The following is a 21,873-nucleotide window of genomic DNA, read 5'->3' on the forward strand; positions in this document are numbered from 1 at the left end:
GGATTAGGAAATTTTGGAAGAGGTTAGTGGTCTTAAGGAAATTGGCCAAGTTTTGGGCAAAAAATAATTTATTTATTTATTTTGAATTTTTTGGTCAATTTATTAATTAAATAATTAATAAATAAGGAAATAGTGTTTAAATAAGATTTAAACATTTTTGGGAGGGATTCCTTAATTAAATATTTTTAATTAAGATAAAGGGATTTAATAGCATAAAAATAAATAAATTAATTAATTAATAAATGATGATGTCATCAGGAACTTTTTAAGAAAATAAAAATACTTTATTTTCTAAAGGATTTTGGTGTCTACAAAAAGAAGTTGATCAAGTTTTCTAAGAAGCACTTTGCCCAAGCCCACAATTTATCAAACACTGAGATTATGTCCTCAAAAGAGGAAAACCAAGCAATGAAGAAATACTAGGTATAGGGAAAGAGCTCATTTGCCTACCACAAAAGGCCCCCCAAGAATCCAACACCCAATTGTGAAGGTTGAGAAGAGAAAGCCAAGGGTTTTATAATATGCGTTTCAAACCTCTACATTGATAAAAGTCCTCATTTTCCACATCCTTGCCACAATGGAGAATGATTTAACATAAGGAATTAGATGATCTTTCTCCCTTGAAGGGTGAGTACAACTAGAACCAACAGATAAGCCAACAATAGTAGCAGTCACTATGGAGCAAAACAAACACTCATGACACTAAAAGCGGTAGGCAAGTAAACCTTAGGCAAAACTTCGTGCAAAACAACCACCCAAACAAATCCAGGTCAGAAAATGTCAGAGCTTGCACCAAAGGCAAAGAGAAATCATGGCCAAGAGCATCCCATAAGATGCCATAGCTTACCATTGAAGCAGGAAGGAGCCAAAAAAAAATTGATTCGTTGGGCGAGGGCACTTTTCTTCTTTTCTCATCCCTCATGAGATTCTCTCTTATTTCCTTACTAATGTTTTGGTTGTCTCCTTGCTTGTGAGATCCCTCTCTTTTGCCTATTAGGCATTATGTAAGGGTTAGGATTCTAACCTGATTACCTAATCAAAATGTTGCAAGGACATGGCCCAACAACAAGCCTCAACACTAACTCAAAAATATATGAACTCGTAAGTCTTTACTCCAATAACCTTTTAGGGGTCACAGTCCTATCAGCAGGATAATTCTCTTTTGGTTGAAGCTAAGGAGGAAGATATTCAATGAATCCATTATTTTCTCTCCTTTTCACACTTACACAATCTCCAGATACTTCAATTTGAAGAAAAACCTGTCCCCAAACATGGATAGGTCGTGAACAATCAAAAAATAAGCTCAATCTAGATTAGGCACAATCAAAATATTATAGGTGGCCCAAAATGGCCCGTGAAGGTTGCAGGAAAATAATAATTGGCATAATAACTTGCCTAGATTTGTAAGTGTTGCATTGGTGAATGATAGCTGTGGCCAGGTCTGTCAAAGCTATAACAATCCAAGAAGAGTAATATCAGTAGTTTAAGAATGTTCTTTTGACTGTTATGTAACCATCTAATGTAAATAATATCTTAATGACCAATCTACTAGCATTAAGAGCCATCATCGGCTTCTGTGCGATAGCTGAATCAAATTTTCATTTCTGCAGAATTCATAAATCCCAATTCGAATTTGAGTGCCCAATTTTATAGATGATCATTCCTTGCAACCCAACAGAAGTAATACAACACTTATAATGGAAAATAATGCCCAACAAAAAACCAATGTTGCAGGTTCCAACAAATTGTAATTCAAAATTTGGAACTCCAGTGAAACTTAAACAGTTAGGTCAGCATGTGAGCCATTCAAGGTCTGCATGGCAAAGAAGAAGTAGCAGACCTACTAAGCAAGGAAATGTAAAACAAATTTCGATTGTCTCCATTCAAGCACACTATACCCAAAATAAAAGCAAAAACTACAACAATAAACCAATAAAGACCTACAACACAACACAATCAAATCAGAAGAAGAAATCTGAAAATTGTTTTGGTGTGTACAATAGCATGAGCCCCAAATGCTTCTGCATCATGCAAATAGAACAAATTGAAAGAAATGAAAACAAGACAATAGCCACACTTACACTATTCTGAATAAAAACATATTGAGATTAAAATTATAGTCCAGGGTTACACCAGTATGGGGGTACTCTGGGACGGCGGGACGTCGGGGCGAGTTTCTAGGACGTGGGAAAAATGGGCCTCATTTTCGAGACGGCGGGAGGATGGCCAGGGGACGGCGGCAAGGGGAGGATTGGCCAGAGAGGGGTGTTGTATAGTATACATATAGAACTTGAAATGCTAGTTATGAAATGATGTTTCAATAGTTCACTAGAACATACAATATAAAAATACTTGAACATTGCAAAATTGCAACATGAATTAGAACCATTGAAATTCAATATAGTAACGTATTACATACCCAATAGTCACATTCAAAAATCAAGTTCAAATAGAAATTCAAGTACACATCCCAGCGGTGGCATGGTTGCAGAATGGCAGAGGTGGGGGTGCTTGGGTACTTAAGTATCTGATGCGGGGACATCTCAGGGACGGCTAATTCAAGGTTTGGGAGGGGAGTGTGAGTCTTTGGGTTAGAAAAAGTATTTTGTTGATTGTAATTTTCAGCTCTATATTATCAATATAAAATTCACAATTTTCATCACAAAATATTATACAACGCTGCAGCAGTTTCTTTTTCAAATTTACTAAGAATTTTTCGAAAGGATTATTAGGACAGAAAATCACAATGAATAAGATAGTTGTATTTTTTTCTCAATATTCTCTGAATCAGTATAGCATTAAAGTTATTATCATCTTGTATTCCTCTATTTCAGAAACGAAGGCTTAAATATCGGCCTTACCTGGTTTATTTTTTTTCCAACGATTCCTTTTCTCAAAATGATTCCATGTGTAGAAAATTGTTCAATGTTATGGGCGCCCTAGATTTGAATCTAGCTGGTTTGTGCTTTTTCAAATCGGTTTATCTTTAAATTATCAAGAATGTTTATGTGCAGAGTACAATCCAAACTAATTGGTTAAATGGTCATTGCAGGTAGCATACGAAGATGGTATAACCCTCCTTGGTATTCAAAAGAAATACCATCTACTCCCTATGATCCATTGAAGGTTCGGCAAACATTTGAGCAAGTATAATAACATCCCTTTTAACTATGTTAGGGACTTTACTAGGAGATTCTGCTTTATTGCATATTATCCATGAGGCACACAATAGTACTCCGAATGCTTTTGTATTAATATGGTCTAATCTATTCTAAGTTAGCTGCATTCCTTCCATGTTGAAATTATGATGAGGCCTCATTTTTATAAAATGATTTCATGGTGTTTGTAAATGAGATCTTCTCCTTTCCGAGATTTTTGTTTGGATTTTTGTGCTTTTATTCAAGCACACTGATTGATGACTCTTATTAGTTACAGGCTGTGGTAAAGAGGCTTATGACAGATGTTCCTTTTGGAGTTCTTTTATCAGGGGGCCTTGACTCATCCTTAGTTGCCGCAGTTGCTATCCGTCATTTGAAAGAGGCCAAGATAGCTAAACAGTGGGGAGCACAGCTCCATTCCTTCGCCATTGGTTTAAAGGTTTACTAAGACTTTTAACCACTTAGCCTTTTTTTCCCTAATTTCATTGAATTCTCTTTTTCCCTCTTGATAATAGAACATGGAGAATATCTGTAAAACTAAGCATGGTGAACGAGGGGGTTCCCACATAAGAATTAGTAAATGTAGATTCTAATAGTAGGTGCTAATAATTAAAAGGTCCATTTATAAATAAAATGGTCAGTAGCTGTTTGAGTATTATATAGTTTTACATTTCTTTGAACTTTCACGTTGCATAGTTCACACTACTCTGCTTCCCACGTGCTTTCTGAAATCAGCTGTTCAATATACAAATTTGATAGGTGTTTAACATTCAGTTTTGTATAACTTTCTGCCCAACATCAGGCTTCTTTGCTCAGACTAGCAATTTAAGTTTGTAGGCTTTCAGGCCAGATCAAAGCAATTGATTATTTCATTTTTTGTATACATGATGCAGGATTCCCCTGATTTGATGGCTGCAAAAGAAGTTGCCCAATATCTGGGTACCATACATCATGAATTCAATTTTTCTGTGCAGGTAAGTTTTAAGATTCTAAGGCAAATAATACTTTCTATTGTAGAAATTGAGCGTAAAGCTTACATGGAAATGCTATGCTTCATTGTCTATACATTAGAGCAGGATGGTATTGATGCAATTGAGGATGTCATCTATCACATCGAAACATTTGATCTCACCACTGTGAGAGCAAGCACGCCCATGTTCTTAATGGCTCGCAAAATTAAGTCTCTTGGTGTAAAAATGGTTCTCTCTGGGGAAGGAGCAGATGAAATCTTCGGAGGTTATTTGTATTTCCATAAGGCGCCAAGTAAAGAAGAGTTCCACCATGAAACATGCCGTAAGGTATTATCATTATTGCATACTATTGAGGTTATAATCTAAACGTCCACTTTAACAAACATCCGATGTAGTGGATTACATTCACTGTTCCTATTCTTACTAACAAATATACCAACAGATGGCAGATGCCATCTTGATCCCATATACCCCTCACGAAAAACTAATGACAATTGCAGTTATCAGGTGTTACAAAAATATGTTCATGTGGAAAACATCCAACTCAAAATCTAGGATATAGTGATTTTGTTCACTACAGCAGATTTGGACTTATACATGTATTTTTTTGCACTTTTTGACATGCACTGCAGATCGAAGCCCTTCATCTATATGATTGTCTGAGGGCAAATAAGGCAACAGCAGCATGGGGTGTGGAAGCCCGTGTGCCTTTTCTAGATAAAGATTTTATTAATGTTGTCATGGGAATAGATCCAGAGTGGAAGATGGTAAAGTTTTTATTTTCTTTCAAAAACCAACAATAGCTCAATCCAGAAACAATATATAAAACTTTTTTTTAAATTGTTTAGAAGTATGCATGTATTACAGTGAAACTTTACCATTACTGTTGAATTCTTTGCATATTTATATATTTTGTCACTGGTGATTATAGGTGAGACCTAATATTGGGCGAATTGAAAAATGGATTCTTCGCAAAGCTTTTGACAACGAGGAGAATCCTTTTCTCCCAAAGGTTTCTCAATCTTCTCCCATTTATTTTTAGTGCAAACATGCCAGTAAATTATGATCAATAAAGGGCCAAGAAAATATCATTCTCATAACTTACTAGATAATGTCAAGAAAACTGACACAAATAACTCAGAATCATTGACAATCTATATTAGTATTTTAGATTTATCTAAGTTGCCTGTCACAATTTAAAGAAATATAATAGGCACTTCCATCATACTGAAATAAAAATCAAATATATCAAGCAGCACAGTTGCATATAGAGAAAAAAAAAAATTGACGGTAAAAAATATTTGTTTATTAATTGAGATCACAAAAATAAATGCTGTATAAGATCTAAATCCAACAGCCTGCCGGTGCATAACATGCAACAATATCTCTTAGATTCTTACTGCTGCATATCTTTTAAAACAATGCATGAACAACTGCTGTTGCGTGCTAATTAGTAATTATAGACCAAAAATAGACACCTGAAACTGGAAGAGTTGATACTCCAACAATCAATTAAAAATGTAAAGCTTGTTAATTTTAATTTTAAATCTTGATAAGTAGAGGTAAAATCTCTGCAGTGTATCAAAAATGATATTGATTATGCAGTTGAATTTGTTATGTCACGTTGTTAAATGTTATGGCAGAATCATTTCTTTATAAAATCACTCAAAATTTGCAATCGTAGGAGACTTGAGGTATATAAGCCACTGGTTGAGCATGTTATGATTAATGGTCTGCTCCTCGACAACTTTTATTTGTACCATGTAAACCAACCAAATTTAAATGGTAGCATTTATTATTTTCTTTTTCCTTTTTTCTTTTTTTAATTTTTAAACAAATTTATATCCAGAAAGGCATCTTATACTTCTTGAATCACTAGAAAATTAATATAAAGACAAACATTGGCTGCAAAATGAGATCCAGCGGGGAAGAAGAACCTAATTACCATGGAGCATGAAGTTCCATACACCAGATATGAAGGGATCCAGTATGAGAGCGACGCAAACGTTAGCAAGCTTGTTTGCTCCAGGATTGAATTTTTCTTCAAATATGTTTGAAATCCACACTAAAATATCATATCAGAGTTCAAATATATACACATTTGTATTCCATATTGACAGTTGTACTGATTCTTCATGACAGTATTTATAAATATAGGATCAAAGAGCCTCCAAGGACTTATATATGTTCTATTCCTTTGTCTTTGGCCAACACTAATCTGGTTTAGTACTCGAATTTCCACAAAGTGTATTTAAACTCACATCAATACCTGCAATAAACTTTATTGTTCAAGAGAACTGTTCCACCTCCTCCCATAAGACTGTAATAACTAGCATTCATTACTAACAGATTTTTTCCTATGGTATCATCTATCCTAACAGTCTGTTACCAAGTCTCTGTACAAATACAGTTCTGCTCCAACAATAATTTGACTATCAATTCTATACTATAGTAATAAATAGTTCTAAGTTAACAATCAAGAAGAGATATTAGTATTGCCATTACAATTTTCTGATGCTTCGTTGCTGAACCACAATGTAAATGCTTTATAACGGTGCTAGGAGACAATAAGGATAGTAGAACCTAGCCTGATCGGTAATCCTCTTTTCAGACCATTAAAAAGCTACCTTCCTGCTGCTTATAGAGTCCTGAAAAGATCCATGCAGATTTTCTCAAATAAGAAAGCAGTTGTAATAATACTTAGCTGCATGAAATGATATCATTATCAACAATTAAGGCATAATACCTTTATTGTGCTGTTTGATAGTCATGGTATTTCCTCTGCATTTTAGCATCAGTCATGGTTCAGAGGCTGAGGTACAATGTAATCCCAACATAGATAAGACTTCCATATCCACCCCAACCAAGTCCATTGTGGTAGCCATTGAGAAAGAGGTTATTTCTCATTATTTCAATGAGCCAGCTAGTCACAAACTGATGCAGGAGCATCTTGCATGGGAAAATTATTTTTTTTAAAAGAAGAAAAAATTGTGGAAGAGAGAGAAAGTGACGAAAATTAGAGGAGAAATAATAAAAAAATAAAAAAGGGGAAAAAGGAGAAAAGAAAGGAAAAGGGCATTTCTATTTTCGGAGTGCATAGGTGGCGTAATAGAAAAATAAAATAAAAACGGTTGTCATTCCATTTATCGAGGTGTGTGGGTAGAATTCTAGAAAGTTATGAATATTGTAGAAAGTTGTGGATATTGTAGAAGGTTATGGAAGTTGTAGAAGGTTGTAGATATTGTGTAGGTGGAAATCTAGAAGGTTGTGGATAAGTCGTGCATGGGGTGGTAAGTGCCTATTTAAGCAAGGCATATGAGCATTTCTAATCAAGCTTGGAAAGGTGAAAACTCGAGGAGGAGAAGCTCGAGAAGAGGTAGCTCGAGAAGTAGAAGCTTGGAAAGGTGAAAGCTTTGGAAGGAAAAGCTTCAAGGTGTGAAAGTTCTAAAGGTGTAGCTCTTCAAGTAGAAGTTCTTGGTGAAGCTCTTGGTGTGAAGACTCTTATTTGGGATTTCTCTTATGTTGAAGAATTTGTAAACTTCTTTGTGAAGAAGTCATATCTATGATATCATCTTGTGGGTATTGTAAGGATTTTCAAGTGTAATAAAATTTCTTGTGAAGCATTTTTTTAAATCTCTCTTGGTCTCCATATTGTTGCACTCTTGGTTATGAGTTGGTAGGGTGGTGTGGCCCTTCATCAAGTGGTATCAGAGCGTACCTTCATCAAGTGGTATCAGAGCATACCTTCATCACAAACTAACAACTATCAATTCTTTAAGATAGTCCCTTCATGCTGGACTAACACAATTGTACCTCAACATTGGTAGTGGAAAAAATAGCTATAACAAGGCAACAACTAATAAGCTCTTGTATATTCTTGTTCATCTTCTCATAAGACTCTCCAACAGTCCATACAACCTACTGTGCGGATGGATAGCGGCAAACCATTCCTCACATGCAACTAGCTCCATTGCCTTCCAAGCCTTGCGAGTAGCTCCTAGCCTCCATCACCTGCATGCTTAAGTGATAGCTAGCTAACTCTAAAATATGACCAAATCACTTTTAGTCATAGAACATGATCCTTGACTAATGTCCCACTGAAGCAGTTATAAGCTTATCTTTCAGCAGGTCAAGATTTACTACTATATTAATCATTTGAAAAGAAGATGGACAAGCTATTTCCTTGAAGGGATTCCAACACTGATGTGACTTGCTGTAGAAGATATTACAAAGTAATTGGAAAATATTTGCTTGTTATTAACAGAGACCTAAAGGTCTATATATACAAAAGAATGGAACGATGTTTCCTTAGCAAACGATCGTGAAGAATAGAAACTTTCTATTCTAGCTAAGAGAAAACTAACAATTATCTACAGCGAACTAAAGAATAGAAAAATTCTATTCTAGAAATAGAAAACTAAATATTAGAAACATTCTAATATTTACCGAAGATTACAATAGATAACCATTAGATACTAAACAAAGATAATAGAAACTATCTATTATCGTAATACCCTCCCTTAATGGGTAATCTATCTAAAGCACGAAGCTCTCAAAAAGCGTAAAAGGCAGATTTTGTCTGCTCAAGGTGCTTCGCACTGTTCACTGTGGGCTACAAACTAGATTGCTTAGATAGGGCAGCTAAGCGCTTCCAACATTCAACCTTCATGTGACCAAACTTGTGGCAATAGTTGCATTGAACGTTCTTCTTCCAGGAGCCTTCTAAATCTAGAGCAAAGGATGTCTGCTGAGAAGACTGCCGATGGTACTTTGGATAATGCTCCAAAACTTTGCAGATGAGCATAAAACTCCAAAACAAACCGCAAAAAGCCATGATATTTAGGAGAAAATAAAAAGAACCGAACACGATTTTTGGGGTGAAAAATCAATAAAAAAAAACTGACATCATTTTGAGGTGAAAAATTAATCAAAACTTGACATGATTTTGAAGTGAAAAATCAATCAAACCCCAACATGATTTTTGAGATGAAAAATCAATCAAAACCCAACAAATAATTTTTGAGGAAAAAATTACAAACCCACAAAGGAATCCCACACAACCCTTGTGAATTACAGAATCAGAAAATTTTAAGGGAAAATTTATAAAAACCTATTAAAAAAATTTTGAGGAAAAAAATATGAAAACCCATCAAATTTATTTATTTTCTGGGAAAAAATAATGAAAACACGAGACTTTGCATGGTAAAGTAGCACATGCAAACAACATGCAAGTACATGCAACCCTAAAAAAGTAGAGATCTAGAAAATTTGAAGGGTGACCTTGAAGAGAGCTTGAAAAACCCAAAAATAATATGTTGTCGGTTTCTATATCAGCTGGCTCGAAAATAGAGGCACGAAAATCAAGGCACCCAAGAAATATAGAGGATGACCTAATTGAGTTCTCAAAAAACCCAAGAAGAATTTGGAATCACTTTTTTTTCCGAACTCAAAAATTAGGGTTTTGAACAAAAAGACCCTGCTGCGAAAAAACCCACAAATAATGGCAGAAATGTGCAGAAAAATCAAACAGATCTGGACATAAATGGGATGCAAAGCTGAACTAGAAGTTGGCGGATTCAGATCTCTCAGAACAGAAACCCTAGTTGAATTATAGAGAGAGTTGGAAGCCAATAAGCATGTAAATAATTTCGAAAATAAAAGGCAAATAATTTCAACCAAGAAATTATAATTATTTTCGAAAAAATTTAGAGTATTGGCTTTGATACCATATCACAAAGTAATTGGAAAATATTTGTTTGTTATTGACAGAGGCCTAGAGGACTATATATACAAAAGAATGGAACAATGTTTCCTTAGGAAATGATCGTAAAGAATAGAAACTTTCTATTCTAGCTAAGAGAAAACTAACAATTATCTACAGCTAACTGAAGAATAGAAACATTCTATTCTAGAAACAAAAAACTAAATATTAGAAACATTCTAATATTTATAGAAGATTACAATAGATAACTATTAGATACTAAACAGAGATAATAGAAACTATCTATTATCGTAATAGAAGATGGTTCCCATATCCTTTCAATTGTAAGTATTGCATCTCCTTTTCTGTTGATTAAGCACTAGGTTGAGATCCTCTCCAAGAATTCAAGTTGAAGTAAGATTTTGAACATTTATCAAAGCCTCTCAATTATAGTTGTCCATTGGGTGGTTTGGAGAGTATACATTTGCGAGATTGAATAACTGAATAGAATTTGTGTCCCTTAAAGAGACCCAAATTTAGTGAACATTTAAGAAATGATCTTCTAGATGGATTGTGGAGGACCAGACTGTTAAAATTCCTCCCAAGGCACCAAAGGAGGCAACAACAATGCTAACACTTGAAGGCCAATTACTTTTATAGTATTTACTACTCATTTTTTTGTATTCATCTCCTAAATGAATATCATCCAGCTTTTTGTTTTGTAAAGGATCTTTAAGACAATCTTTCATATAGTTATTTCCCACCTCTAATGTTTCAAGAATTATCTTACCTGTTTTATTTTTGGTTTGAGAACCGAGTCTATTGTAGACTATGTGCTTACTGCAATGCTTACCTCTATTTCATTTGTTCACACTTTGTTGTACTTTTTCCTACCTTTGGTGGCTTTTAGACTAGAAGAAGGGGTAGAGAGCAGCTCCATTTCTTCATGGACTTGCTGGCTCTTCTATATCGAAATTTCATTAACTTCTGGGTCGAAGCAGGAATTGGGGTCTTGATCTTTTCATTAGTCTAGTCGAGAGTTCTCTTTCTCTGATTCCTGAATTTTAGGAGTTTAGATGACATGGGTTCATGCTGGGTGATCTAATTTTGTGAACCTTTGTCATTGCTTTTTCACAGTGGCTGAACTCCTTCATTCAGACCATTTTGAGCTTTTGCCTCTTTTGAGCTTCTTGTATATTCTCTCAAAAAAAATTGATATTCTTGGCAAAGGTTGTACTTGAACAGAATTGTTCATTATCCGACTTTTGGGAGAAAGTTAGGTCACCCATCTTCGGGCTTCTAGCAGCTGGGAGTCATTTGAGAAGATCTACTGTAATCGAAAAGTTTCTTTCTATCTGCTCAGCCCACATTATCATGTTGCCAATGGCCAGAAAAGCATCTTCATGCCATAGGTGAAAGGGAAGAAACGGGAACCTAACACGGATAGGGATCTTGGAAAGGGTATTTTTCCCATGGATCAAAGGTAGGGTTGCAATTATTAAGGTAAAGGCCACGAGGCCCTAGAAACCATGATCCACTTCTAAAGATCATAGCCTTATCTTCCCATTATCTTCTTTTAAAGAAAAAGGGGCAATGAGAAAACCCTTACCACACAACGCAATTTCGATGTTGCCACCAGCAATTTTTGGTCTCCTAATTGAGTCAACTCAAAACTCCAACAATTTGGATGAGGGGCATAATCTCAAAAAATAATAAGTACGAGTGCATTTTCAGAAAAGTCAATAAGCTTTTCGTCAATATTACACAAGATATTTCCATTGTAATGCCATTGCCACATCGTCATTTACCACTTTTAAAGGACCGTAGCATTATCAACAGAGAAGGAAGGTCAGAATACCATAACCCTGAAAGGAAAGGAGTCATAGGGCTTGTTGGTAAACAGATTTGTCACAGTAGAATTGCCCAACAGAGTGTGTGGCGAACCGTTCACAACAGTTGGATAGGCCCTTGGTATACGGCCTTCCTCTGCGTTTAGAGGGGCAGCTCCCTTGTATGATGTAATTTTTAAAGGATTTTCAAATAAAGAATCTAAAACTTTAAACATCAAGAAAAAGTCGTTCAGGACGAATGCACCACACGCCCTCACAACCTTCTTCAGTAATCAAGATTGATAACAAAGGCAGTCAAGAACTACGCTTGAAGGCAACTAGTATTACCAAGTACACTCATTATCATCCGTAAACACTCGCATAGCACCATGAGAATGTCTACTACTGCATATAACAATTTTGATTTTAAAATAAGAAACCCAAAGCACATCTCATTTCATTTCCTTGCACCAAGAAAGCAATAGAGATTTTTCAATTTCAAAGATAAAAAGTGTACATACTTTCCAAAATTTATCCCTCAATCAAAATTTCAGCATAGTGTTCCCTTATTTTTAAAACCAAAAAGTCCTTTTTTAAATCCAAAAGGTGTCCTTATATAGACATAGAGGTTAATAACTACCTCTTCGTGGTTAATAACCACCTCCAAAATACGTAATTTTGGAAGGTTAATTAACCTCAAGAAAATTAACCTATACAAGGAAACTTGCAAAAACACAACTTTAGCTAGAGTTCCTAAAGATGTTTGCATATACAATCACTGATTCTTCTAGCTACTAACTCTATCTACCCGGACACAATTGATCTATCTCGGAAAGCTCTGTAAGCATCTAGGATGATCATCATTGATTCATAGTTCGGAATGAACACATTTTCCATCCTGAGTTTGGCTGTGAAGTATCTATCTTGAATTTCTTCTGACTCTTATCGATAGGCTGAAATGTTACAATCTCTCAGCGTGACTGCAACCAGGCTAAGCTTCATCATAGTTTCAGCATCCGATACACAGTTCTCTATTTCTGAATGAATCTAAACACTGAAGGAATCAAGGAGAAACTGACAATCAACATGCTGAAGATCATTTACTGGCACCCCACTTGTGATAGTAGAGATTAATTCATCTGTACTTTTTGTTTTCAGTTGCTCCAAAGAAGCTATTAGCTTTTCAAACTCAGTGATCCCTTTGCTGATGTTTATCACCTTCCAACCAACACTTTTACTCCAGATGCATGTTTGGTTGTCACTTGGATCAGCAATAATTTTCTCAAGAAGTAGGGTGCTCGTATCTAACTTGGCCATTTCTTTTAATTCACCAGCTACTTTTTGCCAGTTGGATTTATGTTCCTTGCTATTTTCCAACTCCTTAGAAATTTCCTGTATCTGTACGATGGCTTTCCCATATATCTCTTTCACTCCAATTATAAGTTTTGAAGCATCTTCTATCATCCTGTTTATCCAAGCTTCGATCATCATACTATGTGACTTGTGTTGGTCGATTCTTTCAACAACAGTATGATCTAAAATACCATCAAGACCTGTTAGAACCGGCGGAGTGACCACGGCTTGAGCATTAGAAGGATTGCTGATTGAATTAATATAAGCCACCATCATCTGAACTTGTTCCTTGAGTCGCTCCTTAGCTCTTTTCTCTTCCTTTGCCCTTTGCAACATCTGAGTAGCAATCACTTCAAAATTCTGGAACTCTCTTTCTGCATTAGAAGGACCAAGATCAACCTTTTCTAGAATGAAATCTGATTCGGATGCTTCATCAACACTCTTTTCAATTATAGGCTTGGCTAATTCCACACACAAATTGCTTGAAGTTTTATCAATAGCTAACCTGGACATCACCTTGGTCTTTTTCACCTTAGGAGGCTTCTGAAGAATACTGGAGATTACGTCAAATGGAGGTGGGACCATTTGAACAACTTTCTTCCTCTTCTGAAGACTATCTTGGAACCACGAATGCGTAATTTTTGAAGCTTGTACGTCACTTGTTATATTTTCAGCAACCATCATTAAGTCTTTTGAATTAGATAACGGGTTATCTAACTGTGTGATGTCTATTATGGGCATATCAGGAGGAGAAAGACTCAAGTGAGGAATTACTACATCACGAGGGGATGTAACAAGGACATGTGATTCAGCAATTTGAGGACTTCTTTGGTCTTTTTCATTGGACTTATTCCTTTCTTGATTCTTTCTACCTTTCATTCTCGTCCTTTTTCTTTTGATTGTAAACTTATCTGGCTGATTCAAATCTTCATCCTGTCCTAGAGCACCTGTATCTAGTTGTTGTATCTTCTCACTAGAAGTTGCTTCTATTGCCATCTGAGATGATTCCCCTATATTATTTCTCCTCTCGTTATTTTGAAATTCACCAGTTGCTTTTTCGGCTCTGACTTTATTGATCCAGTCTCTTGTTCTTTTAAGAACATAGGAAGACCTCTCCTTCAAGCTTTTTAATTCAGGAATTGACCAATCAATAGGAGGGAGCTCTAGCAATTCAATTTTCTCATAATAATAAGGATCGATCAAAGAAACCTCATCGTCATCTACACCTATCACATCAATGTCCAACTTGAAGTCTATTACCTGTCGTACTATAAGCCGCATCCAATCTCTCTTCCTAACTTCAAAATCATTTTCATAGTCTTCCCAAAAGTCTTCTAGAGCCAGGAAGTGACCAAGACTGGGATTTAACTTTAACTCCTTCACTGTGTAGCCCAAACTGTCATAAGGGAAACGCATTGTGTATGGATGCAGATTTATCGTGGCAATAGATCTTTCGATGTTCCTGGCATCTGATGCTGTATCACAACTATAATATCCAATGCCGATAGGAAAAACTATTTCATCTATCCTCCTGTTCCTGCAGAGTTTATTGATTTGACTAATTTGCCTGCACATTTCAATTAAGACCAGTTTATCATCAACAAATCTAGGTAGCATCAGTGGACACCCATCATAGGCAGCTAACCTAATATAAGTAAACTTCGGGAATTGTATGAAAACACTTCCATATTTTTGTACTTTCGTCGCTGCTTCCAATGAAATTCTGAGTCTGATATTCCCTTGAATTTCCCTTACAGTTAGCATGGTGAATGCGTCATTCACTCTTCTAAAATGGTGTAGGCTATTATCATACTGAATTTGAGGAAGATGATTATAAATGATGGTTGCGTCATCATAAACGCCCTGTCGGTTAAGTTCTGGCCAACTTTTGGTGCTTGCAATAGCATAGAAAAGGTATGAAGTCATATAAAAGTAGTCATTTTCTTGGAGTCCCATGAGCTGTCTATGCAGTGAGTCGCTGATAATTTCAGCCCAATCAATATATTGTTTTCCTTCACAGACCATATTAATGAATAGAAACATCCAACCTTCGAACTCGTGTGAATCTCGAAGACCAACGATCCTGCTCAACAAAGTTACCATGTTCGCCACATCTTCTTTTAGTGATGATCTGTGAATGGATTTGCCTAATTGAGATTTTCCTCTTCTTGGTTGGAAGAACCACGATCTTGCCACAGTATTTAAACATTGGGTTTGATTGGCAGTAAAATATCCCTTGGCAGTTCTCAGGTTAATGCTGGCATATTGCATCCTAGTGGGCAATCGGAAAATAGTAGCAATAGAGGCAGGGTCTAGACGGACAATTACTTCACTGTTCAGTGAAATAACTTCTCTAGCATTGGGATGATAAGCCTTCATGCACTCCAATACTAAATCTGGGCACTGTACTGAAATGGGATGTCCGCCTGCTTGAGCCAAGCCACTTTCCAATATCTTTCCAGCTAATGGAGTCTTTTCTTCATTCACAAGAGATGACCAGAAGTCTTGAAGGCAGACACTTCCTAAAATGGTATCACCGATATCTGGAAGCATACTTCTTAAAACAGGAGCATAATCCGACCTCTGATACTTGTACTTCATGGTTTGATCTCCAATCCTTTTCTCAAATATGCCAAATTCTAAAGAAAATGAGGATGCTGATCTGAACTTGAGTGACTTAATGAGTGAAGCTTCCAAAGCTGCAGGTCAGCAAAAAGTATTTCATTTTGTCAAATATTTTGCCAACACTCTATATGTTTGGTTCATGCTCACCACCTTTTTATTTTGGCATTGTGTCAAACAAGTCAAGAGCAAATCTCAAAACTTGTGAATATCTTCCATAACTTGTCCATGAATCTGACAATGAACTATCATGATTTCTTGTGATCTAAGGCTTTTATTATCTTGAAGCCGCAGTGTTGTCGTGTCCTTCTCACTATGTTTGATTGTACACCACTCTCATGCATTTACAGGAGTAAGCCGTTCCTTCCGAACTTCTGGATTTTGAATTAGTATGCCAATATCATACTATCTACAGTGGCTAAATCGTGTTCCATTTCTGCAACGCACATTTGACCAAACATTATCATCACCTTATTCATATTCCAAACGTTTTAGAAAGGGTGGCGTTCATTTCTTTTCGTGAACCAAATGTCTTACTGGCAATTTGTCAAACATGTGATTAGCACAAATTGCAACTGGTAACAGCGAACATTCTCCCACGCGAGCTCTTAAGAGGCTTTCCCTGCCGGCACGTTCAAAGCTGAGATTTGGTGATGGGTTGGACTGGTAACATACGAATGTTTTAAGAAACTGCAGGTTTAGTTTCACTTTCTTTAACTATTTCTCCCCTGCCAACGTGAGGATAATAATGTGCTTTTTTTGTACATGCCCATATGATCATGGTGGTGTCATATAACGTTGGCAGGTTTATATATATATTGCTGTTTATCCATAGGTTGTATATATGCGTGCCACAGAATTCAACTTCTTGGTTATGTCAGTTGGTCACATTAGACAGCGTGCCTTTGGATCAATCTACCTACGGTAGTCTCCCATGGTTTACTAAACTTTTAAACATTTAGCACTTGTGAAGGAAAGCCGCAGTTTGAGGACGATTCCAACAAGGCAGAATCATGAGTTGACAATATATTGAATGAGGTGATGAACCTTTGTTGCTTCTACAAAAACATTCTTACCCTTGACTTTGTGGAGAGAAATCTGTAGTTCTGTGACACGATACAGATGCTATTATCGAGGTAAGAAACCTCCTGGCACATTGTTTTCCTCCATTTTCCAATAGCGATGGCTTTGAATGATTGGCTTTATCTCCAGGGAAAGGCAAGTAGTTATCTCCAGTTATCATGCGGATGTGGCATTATTAATCTTCAATACCATGTTATATGGTTAGGCTCGCATCTAGCATTGAAGAGTAGAAAAACTTAAGCCGAACTTTTAAGAAGGTTCCACAATGCTCACACAAATCAGAATATCTCTTACTGCACATGATCAATTTTCAGGAACTCTATTCGATCATTTCCATTGTTATTGCCAATCGCTCTCATGTACACATCTGACTTCTTATGAGAGAGTTTTTAAACAAGTTAATAACTGCCTTATACAGGTTAAGAAAAACATGTTTTTGAACGTCATCATTAACCTGTTGAGAGGTTAATGGTTAGGAAAAACGTGTTTTTAGGGGTTATCATTAACCTTTTGAGAGGTTAATGGTTAGGAAAAACGTGTTTTTGGGCATTAACATTAACCTTTTGAGAGGTTAAGAAAAACATATTTTTGAACGTTATCATTAACCTATTGGGAGGTTAGGAAAAACATGTTTTGGGTGGCAATCATTAACCTTTAATAACTTGAGGCTCAGAAGTCGGTTTTCAGCGATTTCAAGTGCTGTGCGGAGCTGCTAACAAGCAGGAGACTTGGAGGCTTAAAGACTCACAAAATTCAAAGATAGAATGGCCAATTTAAGGCTTAAAACCAGACAAGTTTTAAATATTAACCATGGTTATAAAATTGAAACAAATTTGATAGCCAGGCAACAGGGCTTAGGCAGCAAGGAGAGACAAGCAGATACAGAAGTAGATGGCAGGCCCTAGCACAACACAGCACAGCCTTCATAATCTAAGCTGGACAAGATCGTGAGATTAGGATTTATGGTATGTGCTCAAGCTAGAATTCTTAATTAAATCATTAGTTCATGCGGAAGGCTCTTTCGAAAGCATTTAAACGAGAAATTTTCAACACAAAGAAAGCAACTACTAATAAGGTTGTTTGGTGAACATTAGTTCATGACCTCGTATGATCAGGTAGTTTTTGATGAATAATGCGTATTTATATTGATTTCTAAAACGAAATATAATATGTGCATTAGCTATTACTTCCGAAGATCAACTATTTTTCAAAGATTAGCTCCTCTACATTAATGGAAGGATGGTATTGATAGAATCTTACTATCGGAGGGTTTATATGCTTGTTTTGCAGCATATCTTGTATAGACAAAAGGAGCAATTCAGTGATGGGGTTGGTTATAATTGGATAGACGGCCTTAAAGAGCATGCAGCTATGCAGGTGTTTTGGTTCATTCTCTTCAACTCTTACCATTCAGAATAAATTTACATTGTAAAACCTTCAATTTTTCAAATTAATGCTAATATTTGTTTATATCTACAGGCATTAAATCCCCCTAGTAGACAATGTTTATCCCCAACTAAAAATAACAACGCTAATAAAATCTAAATAGTTGAAACAGTTGTTTTTTACCGAGCTATTTCTGATTGATACAATTTGAGTTAACATTTGTAACAGCCATCGCAGACACTTTGCTTTGCATTCTTTTTCCAGAAGGTGGTGATTTAGTATCTTCCCCAGTCTTTCGAAGTATTCAATGGTTAAGAGATACTGAAATATGTGTATTGTGGCTATCAGATTTCAGACGCAATGATGACAAATGCAAAATATGTTTACCCTGATAATACTCCACCCACAAAAGAAGCATACCTTTACAGGATGATATTTGAAAGATTTTTCCCTCAGGTAAGAATCGATTTGATATGAGATTTTTAGATGTTTTTACGCAGATCATATTCAAGTTGATCATTTACACATCCAGCTTGTCTCTATGATTTATGATGTACTACTAAACTATAAATTTTGCACCTGTGTATTGCAGAATGCTGCCCACATGACAGTTCCAGCAGGACCAAGTGTGGCTTGTTCTACTGCCAAGGCCATAGAATGGGATGTTGCATGGTCCAACAATCTTGATCCCTCGGGCAGAGCTGCTTTAGGTGTTCATGTCACCCATTATCAGAAAAATAATGCACAAGCAAAATTGTCGCCTGATAGTGATATTTTTAGTAACATCAACGATTGCCCTGGTGAGACTAGACAACAATTTCCTGGGAGTTAGGTCGAAAAGGGTTTGCTCATTCGCCTTGAGAGCAACGTTCCAACTATTTGATGAATCAAGGAAAAATGTATAGTTCTGTATAAATGTGGAGAAATGCTTCTTAAGATTGCAGTTGTAGGAGAATACCATGCAGCTTATAATATGAATATTGGAAGTGCATCCCCAGCAGAAAGGGAGTCGATGAAGCGCCCTTATTTCCTTCAGACCGTAATCACGAAAATAAGCAGAAGTTTTATAATCTTTTGGGGAGGGTTTTTTTTAATATATATTTGAAAATGACTGCATACATATTTCAAGAAAAAAGTAAAATAAGTGGAGAGAGGATATATTTTCAAAAAAATAAGTAAAATAAGTGGAGAGATGATTTTTTTGAAAGTTAATTAAAATATATGGTAATTTTTTTAAATTAGTTTGTAATATTTATTCAATTCAATTTGTCAATTATCATAGAATTTAAAAAGTTATCATAGAATTTAAAAAGTTAAATATAATTTCAAATGTTTCCATCTTTTGTTTATTTTTAAGATTTTATAATTCACATTTTTCACTAATTCTATTGTCCTATCCTAGGATAAAAATCAATTTCATTCAACAAAAATACAATATATGTCATCTCACAAATGACACTTTTTATCATTCATTAATAATAACTTTATCTTTTCACATTTATCACATGTTAATTACTTTTTTTTCACATGACATTTATTAATTACAACTTTGTCATTCATTAATTTAATTTAATTTTTTTTAAAAATTGTTTGATCAATAAACGGCCAAGGCCATGGTAAATTTTATTAATTAAAATGGTAAAATACAATAGCTTACTTCGTTCAAACGGACACTGGTAGGAAAGAACGGAGAAGAAAACCTCCAGTCTTGCCCGAGACAAAAGTCTTATATTATTACATGAAATAAAAGGGGCATACCCTTGTTTACCAAAATCCAATTAGTATATCTCTACATATAGTCAATACGAGGCATACCCCAAATATACATTTTATCAAATGTCCAAACACTGTTGTCGAATCCAAATAGTTTCTGAGATAACCTTGACCTGCACCACAATGAATCTACCAACATAAAAGCTATCCAGCTAGCCAAGCGCTAAAAAGGTTAGAGATCAATTATATATAGAAAAGAAAAAGTGCACCAAACTCTGGAGGGTCTAGATCCATACTAGAGCTATTCTAATAAAACTTATCAGCCCAAACTTGAAAGTTATAGTTATGCAATACAAGAAACTAAATACTATTATTAGCATCTAACTTTATCATGAAAGAAACTTAGGAGATCATATAATCTAGTCTTACTACTTAGGGAATTGTCAGAATATAAGTGTCTAAATTGGCGAGAATATCTACATAACCATGCTCTCCCTATCATTAGATTGTAAGCACATACCAACATATCCTGAATCAATCTCTTCCAACATAGCCCAAACCACCAAAAGAGAACCAAAATAAAACAATCAGCAATCCACCATGGGCACCAAACCCTAGACCAAAACCCAACTTAACATAATAGAAAAAGAAAGATCGAGCTTGCCATAGAACAGGCCCCAACCAGCAAACCAACAGAAACAAGAGAACAAAAACAGACCCAAATATAGCCAGGGGATAGCCCAAAACAACCTAACCAAAAATAAAGAGGGGAGCTGAGGGAACCAGGAAGGGAAAAAGGGAAACACAAAACCAAACAAAGAAAAGGCAAGACAAGCTCACAAGAGCCAAAACAAACACCCAACAGAACCAACCCATAAAAGAGGAAGCAAAAAGAACAAGACAAGAACAAACAGAGGGGAGAACCCAAAAAAAGAGAGCAAAAACAAGCAACAACTAAAGAGAGAAAAAACAGAGAACAGCAAGGCTAAGAAAGCCTAGACCAGGAGACCAACTTCAGCCACCGAGGAAGGAAAAAAAAAAAAAGAGGACAAAGAAAAAAAGAACCAAAAAACCAGAAGACCGAGCAAGACCCCAAACCAAACAAGCAAAAAAGAGGAATAACAAAGGAAGAAGCCCCAAGAAAAAATGGAACCCAAAGCAAACCAACAACCCTAATCAAACAAAACCCCAAGAAACCCCAGCATGAAATAAAGAAACAAACCAAAAGAGCATACTAGAAAATAATAATTGAACCCACAAAAAGCTAGAAATAAAGAAATAATTTGAGAGGAGAGCCACAAGAGTGTAATACGAATTAAGAGACCAAACAAAAAACATCCTAAATCCTGCATACCCAAATTGAAAATATGCTAAATTCTGCATATTGCTTATAGTAAAATCCTACTTCATCTGATCTTATAATTATCATGTCCCGACAATCTAATAACTTAATATATCGATTACTATAACAACAAGTACTTATCCAAGGACAGACTTAGTCTGGGTCTTAATCTTTAGCTCAAAGAGTCAGAAAATAAACATCTTACCACTTTTTGCTTAAAAAGATTTTGCTCTTGTTCGATTACCACCTGCTTGAATTAAAACCATACTACAAACCATATTAGTCCTCTGCAATAAATTCATATCCTCTAGCAATCCTTCGGGTTAATATAATAATTCAACTTGATCCAAGACAAGAAATAACTTTTTTAAATGAACTTAGGCCTATAGAATAATAGCAGAGAGCATTCCATAATCAAAACCAAAAAACTAAAGGAAAAAATATTATCAACATATTCCAAATTAATGATCACATGCGAAAGATCTCATCACACCATAACAAGAATATGTTTTAAACAACATTTCTTTCCTTACTATATGTAGTATGAACATATTGTCAAAATAATATATGTCCCAATGCAAAAAACCTTAAACAGAGCCGCCATAATGTATATCTAGATTATATAAATATTTGGTCTTAATAAGTCCTAAGGCTACATATTCATGATAATTTTGTCAACTTAATACTTCCTATTTTAGGGGCTAATACAAAAATC

The 21,873-nt window shown here is 35.6% G+C and overlaps 2 protein-coding genes and 1 long non-coding RNA gene across 3 annotated transcripts in view; 1 reads left to right on the forward strand and 2 right to left on the reverse strand.

Annotated features, from left to right (window-relative positions):
• Nucleotides 1–18,935, forward strand: part of LOC149575631 (asparagine synthetase [glutamine-hydrolyzing] 2-like) — a 50,031-nt gene extending 31,096 nt beyond the window's left edge. The window contains exons 6-14 of the mRNA XM_089816058.1: nucleotides 3,053–3,147; nucleotides 3,436–3,597; nucleotides 4,052–4,132; nucleotides 4,235–4,456; nucleotides 4,762–4,896; nucleotides 5,061–5,141; nucleotides 18,008–18,094; nucleotides 18,452–18,559; nucleotides 18,696–18,935. Of these exons, the coding sequence (XP_089672184.1) occupies nucleotides 3,053–3,147; nucleotides 3,436–3,597; nucleotides 4,052–4,132; nucleotides 4,235–4,456; nucleotides 4,762–4,896; nucleotides 5,061–5,141; nucleotides 18,008–18,094; nucleotides 18,452–18,559; nucleotides 18,696–18,935 (1,211 nt within the window). The remainder of the gene's footprint in view (nucleotides 1–3,052; nucleotides 3,148–3,435; nucleotides 3,598–4,051; nucleotides 4,133–4,234; nucleotides 4,457–4,761; nucleotides 4,897–5,060; nucleotides 5,142–18,007; nucleotides 18,095–18,451; nucleotides 18,560–18,695) is intronic.
• LOC149575632 (uncharacterized) lies at nucleotides 6,180–10,045 on the reverse strand. Its single transcript, XR_016360192.1, has 2 exons — nucleotides 6,876–10,045; nucleotides 6,180–6,777 (listed from the first exon to the last, which is right to left on the reverse strand). It is a non-coding gene; the product is annotated as an uncharacterized LOC149575632 (long non-coding RNA).
• LOC149575633 (uncharacterized) lies at nucleotides 10,056–19,154 on the reverse strand. Its single transcript, XM_089815397.1, has 2 exons — nucleotides 19,062–19,154; nucleotides 10,056–18,909 (listed from the first exon to the last, which is right to left on the reverse strand). The coding sequence occupies exon 2, from the start codon at nucleotides 15,611–15,613 to the stop codon at nucleotides 12,707–12,709; it is 2,907 nt and encodes a 968-aa protein (XP_089671523.1). The 5' UTR covers nucleotides 15,614–18,909; nucleotides 19,062–19,154; the 3' UTR covers nucleotides 10,056–12,706.
• Between the last annotated feature and the right edge of the window lie 2,719 nt (nucleotides 19,155–21,873).

Source organism: Cupressus sempervirens, chromosome 2, assembly GCF_028749045.1.
Source record: "Cupressus sempervirens isolate cs-2001-9-10 chromosome 2, ASM2874904v1, whole genome shotgun sequence".
In the NCBI taxonomy this organism is placed as follows: Eukaryota; Viridiplantae; Streptophyta; class Pinopsida; order Cupressales; family Cupressaceae; genus Cupressus; species Cupressus sempervirens.